Source organism: Haematobia irritans, chromosome 1, assembly GCF_050003625.1.
Source record: "Haematobia irritans isolate KBUSLIRL chromosome 1, ASM5000362v1, whole genome shotgun sequence".
Classification (NCBI taxonomy): Eukaryota; Metazoa; Arthropoda; class Insecta; order Diptera; family Muscidae; genus Haematobia; species Haematobia irritans.
In genome coordinates, this window is record NC_134397.1 from 146875681 (window position 1) to 146890410 (window position 14730).

Below are 14730 nucleotides of genomic sequence, written 5' to 3' on the forward strand. Positions count from 1 at the left end.
TTGTCAACATTTAGGAGATGTCCACTTATGAGAGTTTAATTTTACTCTGACAATATAGCAAACGTCTCACGAAAATGGAGAGGTGTCCGTTTTCAGAATGCCAAAGTTTGGATACATAAAACATGGGTTAAACTTTAAAATACGTAGCACCATCTATATGCCACTGTTGTTATCTCCTCTCTTTACAATATATATGCATAAAATACGCGAGCGACATCTATTGTTCAGTAGCCATTGGCATCTAACTGAACATACCCCAGAGTATATCCTACAATGACAGCTCTTTAGAAAAATACGACACATCGACATTAATGTCAACGGGAGCAAAATAAAACAAATTTATTAGAACCCAAATATTTTTCATTCCGTCGTGCAAATAGAACTCACACCGTTCTGGAAGTGACAATCAAATTGCCGAGGTGGTTTATTGTTTTTGTTAAGTGTTTATAGATAGAAAATAATAACATTTTTTAATAGCCATTAAATACTCACAAAATCGTTGGCCAATGGAAATGGATGAATCGGAATTACTGTTCAATCTTGTCTACCTACTTCTTTGTATGTGCATTATATATCCTCCAGATGAATTTGGAAGACTGGGTCTCACCATCGAACAACTCTTTTCACGTTGGTTGGGGGAGGAACATTTGAATTTTGTACGTTATCATCAGAAACGTACCTCTCTGAATCTCTTCATACATAGCTGTTTACCGGCAACATATTTTCTTGTGCACCGTTTTAAATTTTCTGTGCTCACCGAGTACGATGACATCGAAGAAGAATCCGATTTGGATCCGGACTTTCCTATGCCTCAGGAAGCTGTAGCATTTAAGACTTTGACATGGAAAGTTATGTGTAGATTTAGTCTTATGGCCGTACTTGCAGTACCTGCGTTGATATGTAATTGGTATCAGCAGAATTGGAAAAGACATCCCATTACTATGACCTTACAAAAATTTTCAAATGATCCTAATAGTACAGCTGAAGTTGAATCCGATATTGGTAATGAATTCCGCAGGTAATTGGTATTGCTATTTCATTATGCAAATATTTGACTATACCATTTTTTTATTCTCTATATATAGGCCGGATATCTATAAAAAGAAGTTGAACTCCATATCCACTGTAATTGCCACAGAAAATTGGATAATCAAAACTTCATTGTACAACGTAAATTTTGCTCATCAAAGTGATACGTCATTAAGTGTAGCCAAGGTATGTAGAAAGGAGTTTGTTTTTTCACATTTAAGGGTATTTTCGTTTAAACTTTCAATGGTCAAAAATAGCAAAATAAAAAGGTGTACAAGAGGAATATAAATGGTCCTAGTACATATTTTTATCTTGTATAAATCAGGATTATCCTATTCATATTGTGTCCAATATTTTTGGCCTAACTTTATATAAATAAATATTCCAAATGATAGTTATGTGTTCTATAGACTCGTAAGAGTTTTTGTGATGACAGATTTGAGTAGAGTAGAGTAGAGTAGACCATATCTAAGCAACCATGAATACTTCAAATCAATTAACTACATGCCACTACCAACAAAAAGCCACAGCCTTTGGTAGAAATTGAAAAAGAATCTGTATACACATTCAAACCAACAAATGTTTCTAGCACGGTACACACAAAAAATTTTTTTTCTGATTCAATCACGAAATTAATTGATCCAATTAATTTTTAATTGAAATGTCTTCAATCACAGAAATGATAGTATCAATTAAAAAATTAATTGAAGGTCAATTAAAAAGTTAATTGATCCAATTAAAAAATTAATTGATACTATTAATTTTGTGATTGATTTTTGTTTCAATTAAACAATTTGTTGGATCAATTAAATTTTTAATTAAATATTTTTTAAAACTCAATTAAAATTTTAATTGGAAAAATTTTCATGAAATTTTTTTGTGTGTAGGAGCATTTTTTGAAAATTCTAAACAGTCATTTGCAAAATGATTCTGGAAAAAGGTTTGAAACTCATTTTGGTAAAATATTTTCCTAGTATGACCATACCCTAAGTACACGCAGTTTAATGTATGTGAACTCTATGTATAATTTATTATTATTTTGTCTTTAGCCAAAGTCCAATAAATAGATAACATGTACACATCAGGAGCTCCTTTTATTTTCCATAAAAATAAAGTAAAACTGTTGCAGTGGAGTGACCTACCAATATATTTCCCCATTTTTACTTGAGTGCAATAGCAGATGAGAGTATTGATACATTACCATTAAGTGTTTGTTGTGTTAGTTATGTTAATCATACGTATCCATTTGAGAAGAAATTCTTAAGGGGATATGAATAAATAGCCTCATAGGATATTTGAACGATGAGAAGTGTAGATTCGAACTATATCAGTTACTATCAGGCACCTCTGGGGACTTGGAATCTTCTGAGTTTGGCAATTCAAGATAAATACACGCCTCACCAAACGACCCGACACCAACTTAGATCCAGTAGATGTAGCTCGATATCTTAAACTAAATGCAGATATTTTCAATAATCTCAAATTTCCATTTCGAACTTTTGATACCAAATATAGAACTTTTTTAAAAATCTAATTTTCTAAATTTGTTCATAAAAATAAGTTTACTTTTAATGCAAAGAAGACGAGTTTCCAACATTTTCCAAAATTTAAAATCTTGAAAGAGTAAATTTTACGATGACGAAAAATTGAAATAGGCTTTCTGTTTATGCATTTTTTATTTATTTATATCTTTTGATTTTCGAAATGTCTACAATAAGAGTGAATAAGTCAAGAAACACATATTTCTTTATTTTATTTTTTTATTTAATTTTATAATTTGAACCAACTCATTGACCGATTTATATTTTGCAGTTACGCAGTATTTTGTACATTAATATTATATTAAATCAACTTTGAGTAAATGTCAAAGTACTCATTAATGCATCTTTGGCCAAGTTCTAAATATAATCTCATTAACATATGTGCGCAAAAAATGATTTTTTATTTTCGATTGTCACCCACTCGACTATGATTGACATCAAAGAAATTTCGCTTTTAGAAAAAAAAAATTCATTCATGAAAATTATTAGGAAAACGTAAATGATGTCACAGATTAATTATTGTCTTGAGGTATGGTCCGGCACTATAGGGATAAATTTGCGCAGGATTGAGAGGATTGTACATATGATTGTTCGCTATGTTTACCGTCTCCGGTGCTCTGATCATATTTCTGAATATGTTGTAAAATTTCTGGGATGTCGTTTCCAAACTTATATTGACCTTCGTGTATTGCAATGCTTCCGTAAATTAATTACTTCGAATTTACCGCCGTTGTTAAGGAAGCAGTTTGTTTTTTCTAGATCTTCTAGAAATACTCAAATTATTTTGCCACGGTGTCATTCTGGCATGTATGAGCGATCTTTTCTAATTAGAACGTCCCGAATTTGGAATTTTCTCCCATTACATCTGAAATTATTTTCTCTTTCACCTTCTGTTTTTCGCAAAAGGTTTTTGGAATTTAGTGCAATCAATTCGTAATTCATTGTTAATGGGCTTTTTCTCATTATTTTGATTTAAATGTTTGTTTTTGGCTGGGGAGCCATATTTATACTTTTGTTTATATAATCACAGATTATTATTATAATAATATTTTTTCTCTTATTATTATTAGTTTGTAAATAGTATATAACTTGGTTTCATTATTAATATTTAACAGGATTATAATGCTATGTAATATTGATAAATTGGCCTTTTTGGCTTTTAATATTGCAATAAATAAATGAAATGAAATGAAAAAATATCTCTAATGGCAAGCATGTTCAACAACAATATGTTTTTCCCACTTATTAACCCTTAACTTTTGATTTTGATGCTCTATGATATTGTTTGAGGTGTGGGTGTGAGAGTGGTATAATACAATTAGTAAAAGTAGTAAATGGGAGATAAGTAGAAACTCCTCTTAGAAATCCAAAATTTAGGTGAAGGTAAAAGAACGAAATAAAATCTAAATTGCATGTTAATAAACAAAAATTTTCGGCAAATGCCAATTGAATATTTTTTTTTAACAAAGGCGAAATTTAATTGTTTTATTCTAATTTTTAAATTATATATTTTAGAGAAAATTAATCCCAATCAAAACATATTTGTATAATTTTACAAAGGCGGAAGTTAATTTGTTTTGTTTTAATTTTTAAATTATTTTGGTGAAAATTTATTTACTTTTTATTTATTGAATCGTAAAGTAATATTAAGCCCAATCAAAACATCTTTGTGCCAATTTTACTCACAAAAATTTGTCGAGTAAAACCTCAGCATCGAAAATGTTTCAGAACCCCAAATGAATTTTCTGGCATTTTACTTTGTGTTGTAAGGAGAAAATGTCCTGAAAATTAAATTTTGTATTTTCGCGGTTGTTTTGTTCAAATATAAACTTAAAATTTGATTACAAATCATGTTGTGCATCAAAAATGTTCAAATTGTGGATAAAATTGGAAAATTGTGAAAACGAAAATCAAAGAGAATTTAGAATTCCCCTCTTCATTTTCGGAACTGTCAAACGATTACTATCTTTGGTTTATTTTATGGTAGTTTCATTTTAGTCAAGTTTAATTGTGAGTCAAAAATGAGGCATATTGGTAAATGTGACCCCCATCGGTCATCTATTGGGTTATCTTCCATATTAAATAAACTAATGGTAGCCAAAAAAAAAACAGTTTCAAACTTGTTTGAATTAAATTTTTAATATAGATGTATTGAATATTACAAGAAAATTTTTTTAGAATAGTCATTTTTTTATGCAACTGGAAAACGTTTTTATACCCTCCACCATAGGATGGGGGTATATTAACTTTGTCAATCCGTTTGTAATACATCGAAATATTGTTCTAAGACCCCATAAAGTATATATATTCTGGGTCGTGGTGAAATTCTGAGTTGATCTGAGCATGTCCGTCCGTCCGTCTGTTGAAATCACGCTAACTTCCGAACGAAACAATCTAGCGACCTTAAACTTGGCACAAGTAGTTGTTATTGCAAATGGGCCATATCGGTCCACTTTTACGTACACACAAAAAAATTTCACGAACATTTTTCCAATTAAAATTTTAATTGAGTTTTAAAAAATATTCAATTAAAAATTTAATTGATTCAACAAATTTTTTAATTGAAACAAAAATCAATCAGAAAAATAATAGTATCAATTAATTTTGTAATTGGATCAATTAACTTTTTAATTGACCTTCAATTAATTTTTTAATTGATACTATCATTTCTGTGATTGAAGACTTTTCAATTAAAAATTAATTGGATCAATTAATTTCGTGATTGAATCAGAAAAAAATTGTTTGTGTGTATAGCCCCCATATAAACGTACCCCCAAATTTGGCTTGGGGATCCTCTAAGAGAAGCAAATTTTATCCGATCGGGCTGAAATTTGGTACATGGTGTAAGTACATGGTCTATAGCAACTATGCAAATATTGGTCCACATCGGTCAATAATTATATATAGCCCCCATATAAACCCATCCCCCGATTTGGCTTGCGGAGCCTCTAGGAAAAGCAAATTTCATCCGATAGTTATATAGAGCCCTCAGATAAATCGATCCGCAATCACACAAAAATTGGTCCATATCAAGTTCATAATTGTATATAGCCGCCATATAAACGTTTCAATTCTGGCTCTCTATGTACCGTGCAAAAGTCCATACCGATTCGTAATTATTTGTAGACTTACCTATACATACCTTTTTGTCTAATATATACCACGTATGGACTAACTCACAATTTAGAAAACGATGTTAAGAAGTTTTAAGATAACACAACTCAAGCAATTCGATTGTGTATGACAGTCTTTCGTAGAAGTTTCTACGCAATCCATGGTGGAGGGTACATAAGATTCGGCCTGGCCGAACTTACGGCCGTATACACTTGTTCCATCTAATATGCCTACTGTTGGGTGATTGGCCAATATTTTTATACCATACATATAGAGGCGCATCTTTGGATATATGTCCTTATGGGGAACAATGCATTTGTATTGTTTATACTATTTGTCTTATATTCAGTTGCACTGCGGTACTTCCCAGCAAGAAAACAGCGTCGCCAAAAATGTAGTGAAAATGTTCTCTTTGGATACGGAAGTGGTGCAAAATTGGTGCTGAAGCGATTAATTTAACATGGCAAATATGACGGATTGTCACCATTTCAACAACCGTTGCACTGAATTTGCATTACTTCTTAAGGTGTGATCCGAATTCAGTGTTTTGGATGTGAACTAAAAAATTTTATTATATTTTGCCAAATAATTAATTTTGTGTAATTTTTTTATGAAACGTTTGATCCCAAATATTTTAAAAAATTTGCAAATTTTTCTAGAATCGATTTATCCCTTTTTTCGACCAAATTTAAATAATTTGTACCATTTTAATAAACCTTACTCTGTTTTAACCTTTTTGAAACAAAAAAAGTTAAAATTACCCATTAAAATGTGAAAAAGGCGAGTTATAAAAAATTGAATTAAAAGAACTTCCTGTGTAGTTAAAATAAAGTTCATCTTTGGGAGGACATTTTGGAAGTGCTTTCAAATTTGCAATATTTTTTTGTTGGGTTATTTATGTCGACTTCGATTCTTATAAAAATGTATAACTTTTCCGAAATTCATTTTATCAGAAGGATAATGAGGGAAGAAGGTGTCTATCACTAGGACAACACCTTTTTATCAAAAAATCACCATTAAATAACCTAACAAACACTTTGTACAGTATATTTTGAGGCTCACTCTTGACTATCTGCACTAATGGACTTCAAAATTAAATTTTACAGTATTCTGATCTACTGTGGTATTATTTAATACACCATAAGAGTTGATTATAAAAGTGTACTTTTTATACCCACCACCATAGGATGGGGGGTATATTAACTTTGTCATTCCGTTTGTAACACATCGAAATATTGCTCTAAGACCCCATAAAGTATATATATTCTGGGTCGTGGTGAAATTCTGAGTCGATCTGAGCATGTCCGTCTGTTGAAATCACGCTAACTCCCGAACGAAACAAGCTATCGACTTGAAACTTGGCACAAGTAGTTGTTATTGATGTAGGTCGGATGGTATTGCAAATGGGCCATATCGGTCCACTTTTACGTATAGCCCCCATATAAACGGACCCCAAAATTTGGCTTGCGAGGCCTCTAAGAGAAGCAAATTTCATCCGATCCGGCTGAAATTTGGTACATGGTGTTAGTATATGGTCTCTAACAACCATGCAAAAATTGGTCCACATCGGTCCATAATTATATATAGCCCCCATATAAACCGATCCCCCGATTTGGCTTGCGAGGCCCCTAAGAGAAGCAAATTTCATCGGATCCGGCTGAAAATTGGTACATGGTGTCAGTATATGGTCTCTAACAACCATGCAAAAATTGGTCCACATCGGTCCATAATTATATATAGCCCCCATATAAACCGATCCCCCGATTTGGCTTGCGAGGCCTCTAAGAGGAGCAAATTTCATCCGATATGGCTGAAATTTGGTACGTGATGTTAGTATATGGTCTCTAACAACCATGCAAAAATTGGTCCACATCGGCTCATAATTATATATAGCCCCCATATAAACCGATCACCAGATTTGACCTCCGGAACCTCTTGGAAGACCAAAATTCATCTGATTCAGTTGAAATTTGGTACGTGGTGTTAATATATGGCCTCAAACTCCCATGCAAAAATTGGTCGATATCGGTCCATAATTATATATAGGCCCCATATAAACCGATCCCCAGATTTGACCTCCAGAGCCCCTTGGAAGAGCAAAATACTTCCCATTCGGTTGAAATTTGGTACGTGATGTTAGTATATGGTATCCAACAACCATGCAGGAATAAGAAGTTTTAAGATACCACAACCCAAGTAATTCGATTGTGGATGACAGTCTTTCGTAGAAGTTTCTACGCAATCCATGGTGGTGGGTACATAAGATTCGGCCTGGCCGAACTTGCGGCCGTATATACTTGTTTTATTTATTACCAAATAACTCACAACTTCTGAATTGTCACAAAAACCACCCGTCTTTGGAGCTCTCCAGATATTCAGTGTATTGTCAACGCAGAAAATTTGAAAAAAGCTATACTAAACATATTTTTTTAATTATTAGTTTTTTTTATTGCTGTACTATTTTGTTCAATAATTTTATATTTACTATTACTGGTAGAATTCTTTTTGGTGATATTTAATGTTTGTTATACTCATGTTAGTTTGTTGATCTCTATCTTCAAATATTGTACGTATTGAATAATTTAAACAAGTATATACAGCACTAAGTTCGGCCGGGCCGAATCTTAAATACCCACCACCATGAACCAAATATTAGGGGTTCTTTTGAAATTTCAGGAGGGCTTGAGGACACTTCCCGAAGATAAATTTAAAGATTTCACCTATGAGGACTATATCAGATTCTGGATTTATAAGAACCATTTTTGTTTGAGTTTTAGGGGAATCATCAACATCTCTTGTGAGTGTGCAAGAAAATTATAAAATAATGTCTTGATTTGAAATCTTAAATCTGTAGAAGTAAAATCTGGAAATTTTACATTGAGTTTCAAGCAATTTTCATGATCAGTGCGCCTTCTACACCCTCAAGAAGTGAAGTCGGTCTATATGGAGGCATTACCAAATGGACCGATAAAAACTTAATCCGATACACGTTTTTGTGAGCCTAAAATACCAGAATATTTACAATTTCAGGCAAATCAGATAAAAACTACGGTTTCTAGAAACCCAAGGAGTTAAATCTGGAGATCGTTCTTATGGGGGCTACACCAAAATATGGACCGATACTCACCATTTTCGGCACACCTCTTTATGGTCCTAAAATAGCTCTAGATTTCCAATTTCAGACAAATTGGATACAAACTACGGTTTCTATAAGCCCAAGACCCCAAATCGGGAGATCGCTCTATATGGGGGCTATACCAAAATATGGACGGATGCTCACAATTTTTGGCACACATATTTGTGGTCCTACAGTACCTCTAGATTTCCAATTTCAGGTAAGTTGAATAAAAACTGCGGTTTCTATAAGCCCAAGAAGTAAAATCGGGAGATCGGTCTATATGGGGACTATACCAAAACATGGACCGATACTCACCATTTTTGGCACACCTCTTTATGGTCATAAAATACCTCTAGATTTCAAATTTCAGCTAAATTGAATAAAAACTGCGGTTTCTATAAGCCCAAGAAATAAAATCGGGAGATCGGTCTATATGGGGACTATACCATAACATGGACCGATACTCACCATTTTTGGCACACCTCTTTATGGTCATAAAATACCTCTAGGCAAATTGGATAAAAACTACGATTTCTATAAGCCCAAGACCCCAAATCGGGAGGTCGGTTTATATGGGGACTATATGAAAACCTGGACCGATATAGCCCATCTTCGAACTTGACCTGCCTGCAGACAAAAGACGAGTTTGTGCAAAATTTCAGCACGATTGCTTCATTATTGAAGACTGTAGCGTGATTACAACAGACAGACAGACGGACAGACGGACATCGTTATATCGTCTTAGAATTTCTCCCTGATCAAGAATATATATACTTTATATAGTCGGAAATCGATATTTCGATGTGTTACAAACGGAATGACAAACTTATTATACCCCCGTCACCATTCTATGGTGGTGGGTATAAAAAGTACTAATTATTATTAATTTTGTAAAGTTATATTGTGTACTATTTTTGATATTAATTTATAATTTATTATTTCTTGCAAATTGTGGACAAATGTCGAAGAAATTTTTCACATCACATACTGTAATAAACACACTACATTTTTTTATCTGAAGTAATGAATAAAGAATTCAAGAATCTGATTTAAATAGGCAAACGCGGATGTCACTTCATAAGCAGATATGTGTGTTTTTGAAACAATAAAATAAATTACCATGAAGCTACATCCAACACATTTGGGAGCAATTTTAATTAATCTAATGAATCTCACTAGATTTTACCATTTTTGCAATATTAATAAGACATTCCTTTAGAATATTGCTTATTTTGTCATAAACGTTTTATATATTGTCATTCTAAAATGTAAATTTTTTAGACCTAATGTTACCAGTTCTAAATTTGAACTTCCGTTTCCGTTTGTTATTTAATTCATAAATATAAAGACGATTTTAATACAATTTTAGTAGTTGATGGTACCAAAGCGCCAAACAAAAAGGGATGACATCACAAACAAATGTTACAACAACAACAATTTTATATTGTTATTAGCATGGTCATATATGGAGATGATTTCGAGACTTATCTCATTTGATATGTCTATGGAACTTTTTATAATTATTCCTCTTATTAATGTGGGGATTAAATGTCGATTTCTTTTCCGAAAATTTCCAAAATTTACACATAGGCACTCGAATGCTATATGCAAGTCAACATTATGTCAATGTTATAATGGAGAAGCTAATACGGAGCAGGACTTCTGTGTTATTAATGACGACCATCGGACCTGCCTCGTGATTCAAATGAAATAGGACGAAGACATTAGCCTGAGGAAGCCTCAATGGTGTAATGGTTACTCAATGATAAGAGAAAAGTTCACTCTTGTGGTATCATAATGGACTGGGTGAGCCTAAAATAACGAGCTGGCACTATACCTAACCTAATCTAACCTACATTATACAGTTGGTCGGTTGGACAAGTATATACGGCCGTAAGTTCGGCCAGGCCGAATCTTATATACCCTCCACCATGGATTGCGTAGAAACTTCTACGAAAGACTGTCAACCACAATCGAATTACTTGGGTTGTGGTAATACTTAACATCGTCTTCTAAATTGTAAGTTAGTCCATACGTGGTAAATATTGGACACAAAAGGTATATATAAGTAAGTCTACAAATAATTACGAACCGATATGGACTTTTACGCGGTAATTAAGGAGCCAGAATTGAAATATGGAGTCGTTTTACATGGGAGCTATATACAATTATGGGCCGATATGGACCAATATTTGTGTGATTGGACATCGATTTATCTGAGGCCTATATATAAGTATTGACCGATATGTACAAATTTTGGCATGGTTGTTAAGGACCGTATACTAACAACGCGTACCAAGTTTCTCCAAAAGGCTCCGGAGTTCAAATCTAGAAACCAGTTTATATGGGCGCTATATATAATTATGGACCGATATGGACTAATTGCATGGTTGTTAGTGTCCATATAGTTACACAAAACACAAAACTTCAACTGAATCGGGTGAAATTTTCTCCTCCAAGAGGATCCGGAGTTCGAATCTGGGTATCGGTTTATATGGGTGCTATATATAATTATGGACCGATATGGACCAATTTTTGATTGGTTGTTAGAGACCCTTTACTAACACCATGTACCAAATTTCAGCCGGATCAAATGAAATTTGCTTCTCTTAGAGGCTCTGCAAACCAAATCTGGGGATCGGTTTATATGGGGGCTATATATAATTATGGACCGATGTGGACCAATTTTTTCATGGTTGTTAGAGACCATATACTAACACCATGTACCAAATTCCAGCCGGATCGGATGAAATTTGCTTCTCTTAGAGGCCTCGCAAGCCAAATTTGGGGGTCCGTTTATATGGGGGCTATTTATAATTATGGACCAATTTTTTGCATGGTTGTTAGAGACCATATACTAACACTATGTACCAAATTTCAGCCGGATCGGATGAAATTAGCTTCACTTAGAGGCTCCGCAAGCTAAATCTGGGGATCGGTTTATATGGGGGCTATATATAATTATGAACCGATATGGACCAATTTGTGCATGGCAGTTAGAGACCATATACTAACACCATGTACCAAATTTCAGCCAGATCGGATGAAATATGCTACTCTTAGAGGCTCCGCAAGACAAATCTGGAGGTCCGTTTTTATGGGGGCTATACGTAAAAGTAGACCGATATGGCCCATTTGCAATACCATCCGACCCACATCAATAAATAAACTATTTGTGCCAAGTTTCAAGTCGATAGTTTTTTTCGTTCGGAAGTTAGCGTAATTTCAACAGACGGAGGGACGGACGGAAATGCTTAGATCGACTATGAATTTCACCACGTCCCAGAATATATATACTTTATGGGGTCTTAGAGCAATATTTCGATGTGTTACAAACGGAATGACAAAGTTAATATACCCCCCATCCTATGGTGGAGGGTATAACAAAAACTGCAAGTCATTTGGACGCAAACTTCAAAATATAAAACGTTTACACCAAATGCCTGAGTCAAACAGGAAGATGTAGATAAAGAGCGCTAAGACTTCATCGTTAGAAATAGTAACGAAATCTGGAAAACCGACACACCTCATCACTGCTCTAACCCCAGTTACAAAATTCTTGAAACAAGTTTCTCAGAATATTTCACAATGACTAAACATAATCTTGGGTTTCTCGCTGTCATTATTCTGAGTGTGTCGACTCAATCACAATGGACTGAATAGTCTTAATGAGCCCATGATAAAGGGATGCCACTAAACCTAACCTAAAATAATCTAATCTATTTTCGGCTATTTTTCAGGTGTGCTTCAGGTGGAAGTGTTTGCCCAAACATAAGAGCAAAAATTAAATCCGATTAATAGGAAAATATAGACTATCCATGTGAATTTGTCAACCACTTACTATGATTATAAGTCTATGTCTAAATTTAAGGATGTATCCACATAGGATAAATCCTTTTACAGTTTTATTTTCCTTCCTTTTTTAAACACTATTTCAATCTTTTTTTTTTTTCATTTCAGACCGAAACCTATAACGTTTCACAGGATACCAATGACACATTACAAATGGTCAGTATTATGGTTAAAACGAATCGTGCTGGCGTTCCCGATTTTCACATACGAATTAATGCCTTGGAATTCCGTAATCTGGAGGAACGTATTACACGTCCAATTGTCATACCATCGAATATACAATTTCATCGTAATGTAATAGATCGTTTCATTGACGTCTTTAAAGAGCAGGTTAGCCTCAATCCCATATACAAGGCTGATCGCATAACTGAAAAATGTTTTGCCTGTATGGTGGCCGAGCCAAATATAAAGATACACAAACAATGTGCAGATATCGATCGGAATGGCCAACCACTGAGTACAGACAATTGTTGTACAAATTGCTATTGTCGTCCAATGTGGTGTGTGGAATGCTTGGCTCGATGGTTTGCGGCCCGTCAAAATGATCACGAACGTGAAGTGTGGTTAGAACAAAAATGTACATGTCCCATGTGCAGAGCTAAATTTTGTCTTTTAGATGTTAGTTATATAGAAAAACCGACAAATATCCCTGCCGGGGACAATGAAAATCAATCGTGATGTCATACATACACAGATTTCAGTTTTTTTAGAACAAATATAAAATAACTGTGTTCAAAATATTTAGGCTTTGTTTAGTGTTTGTGGCAAAAACACATTATCTCCTCTACTCTTAAAGATTTTATCAATTTAATTCATTAAATGAATCGCAATTCGTAATTTTTAAATATTTTTATGTTTCCTTTCTTTTGAGATTTTTTTTATTTTCCTTACAAATAGTTTATGTAAGATATTATATATGTATATGTGTTAACTTCGACTGTGCTCTGCTTACAGGCATTTAACTTAAAATGAAAATAATCCATAAAATAATATTAATTTTAATTTTTGTATTTAATTTTTTAACAACAAATATATGTAATGTATTTTTATAAGAATAATTACGTTTTACTAAAAATATTTCTACGCAATCAAATACACACAATCTAATTTCAATACAGTTGTTTCATTAAAAAAATACTTTGTCTCCTATATGGATATTTTAATATAAATGCTATATATTTTAAATAAATATAATGTAAATAATAGCGTTAGTGTTAATATATTTAATCAAAATTACAATGAAATTAAATAATAATTACATATATTTATGTATTTAAAACTAAAAAGAACAGAATACAAGTATTCTTAATAGCATGTTTATATTTAATATTTATATATACTCGATTATTGGCTGGTTGTATCACTCTATTCGTAACGATATATTTTTGTTATTGGAGCAAATGCTTGGAAAATGTTTGACAATAATCTTTATGTTATAATGTTAACATCGCTCCGACTCTAAAGTAGCCGATCATCGTGGGACCCATCCATCCATCAAAGCTTATGATGTCCGTTTTTAAATCAATCCTATCAATCGATTAATACAGTGATAGTCAGAACCCGGGAAACTAACCCGATGCCTTCATCATATAGATTGACTCCTGGGTAAGCTAAGGCCATAGGATTTAAATTAGCTCAAGTTTCATCGCAGCCTTTTTCATTACTCATTCTTTTAATCGGATTTTAATCATTCACTGGCAGAGCTGTAAATGAATTTTTAAAACTGTATTTGGTGGTAAGTAAGCTTAGTATCTCCCTTCTTATTTTTCGTTTCATTTCGTTCGGCATAAATATACATCAAAACAAAAATTTTAGTACACATCACAGAAAATTCTTCTGAAACCGCAGAAAGAGTACTGAAAAAGAGAAAGCTGGCACTTTGTGCCAAAATAACAAACATTCTCTGCTAATTTTTAAACCTGAGTTTTCGGTACGCCTTTGATACGACATTCAGCCAATTGATCGTATTTTCGGGTCGTATACTCATATGAAAAATCTACGAAAAACAGTAACAGGTTGGCTGATAAGTCCCAGGTCTGACACATAGATGGCGTCGCTACCATTAAATGCATTACC

General features: G+C 33.3%; 1 protein-coding gene across 2 annotated transcripts; it reads left to right on the forward strand.

Annotated features, from left to right (window-relative positions):
* Positions 1-287: 287 nt before the first annotated feature.
* Positions 288-13767, forward strand: LOC142221961 (E3 ubiquitin-protein ligase TM129). Of its 2 annotated transcripts, XM_075291855.1 has the most exons (4): positions 288-419; positions 478-1018; positions 1086-1215; positions 12763-13767. In XM_075291855.1, exons 2-4 carry the CDS (start codon positions 507-509, stop codon positions 13330-13332), a joined length of 1212 nt encoding a protein of 403 aa, XP_075147970.1. In that variant the 5' UTR covers positions 288-419; positions 478-506; the 3' UTR covers positions 13333-13767. The 2 variants fall into 2 exon arrangements, with proteins under 2 accessions (XP_075147970.1, XP_075147971.1); XM_075291856.1 differs by having other exon boundaries at positions 372-1018.
* Positions 13768-14730: the final 963 nt, after the last annotated feature.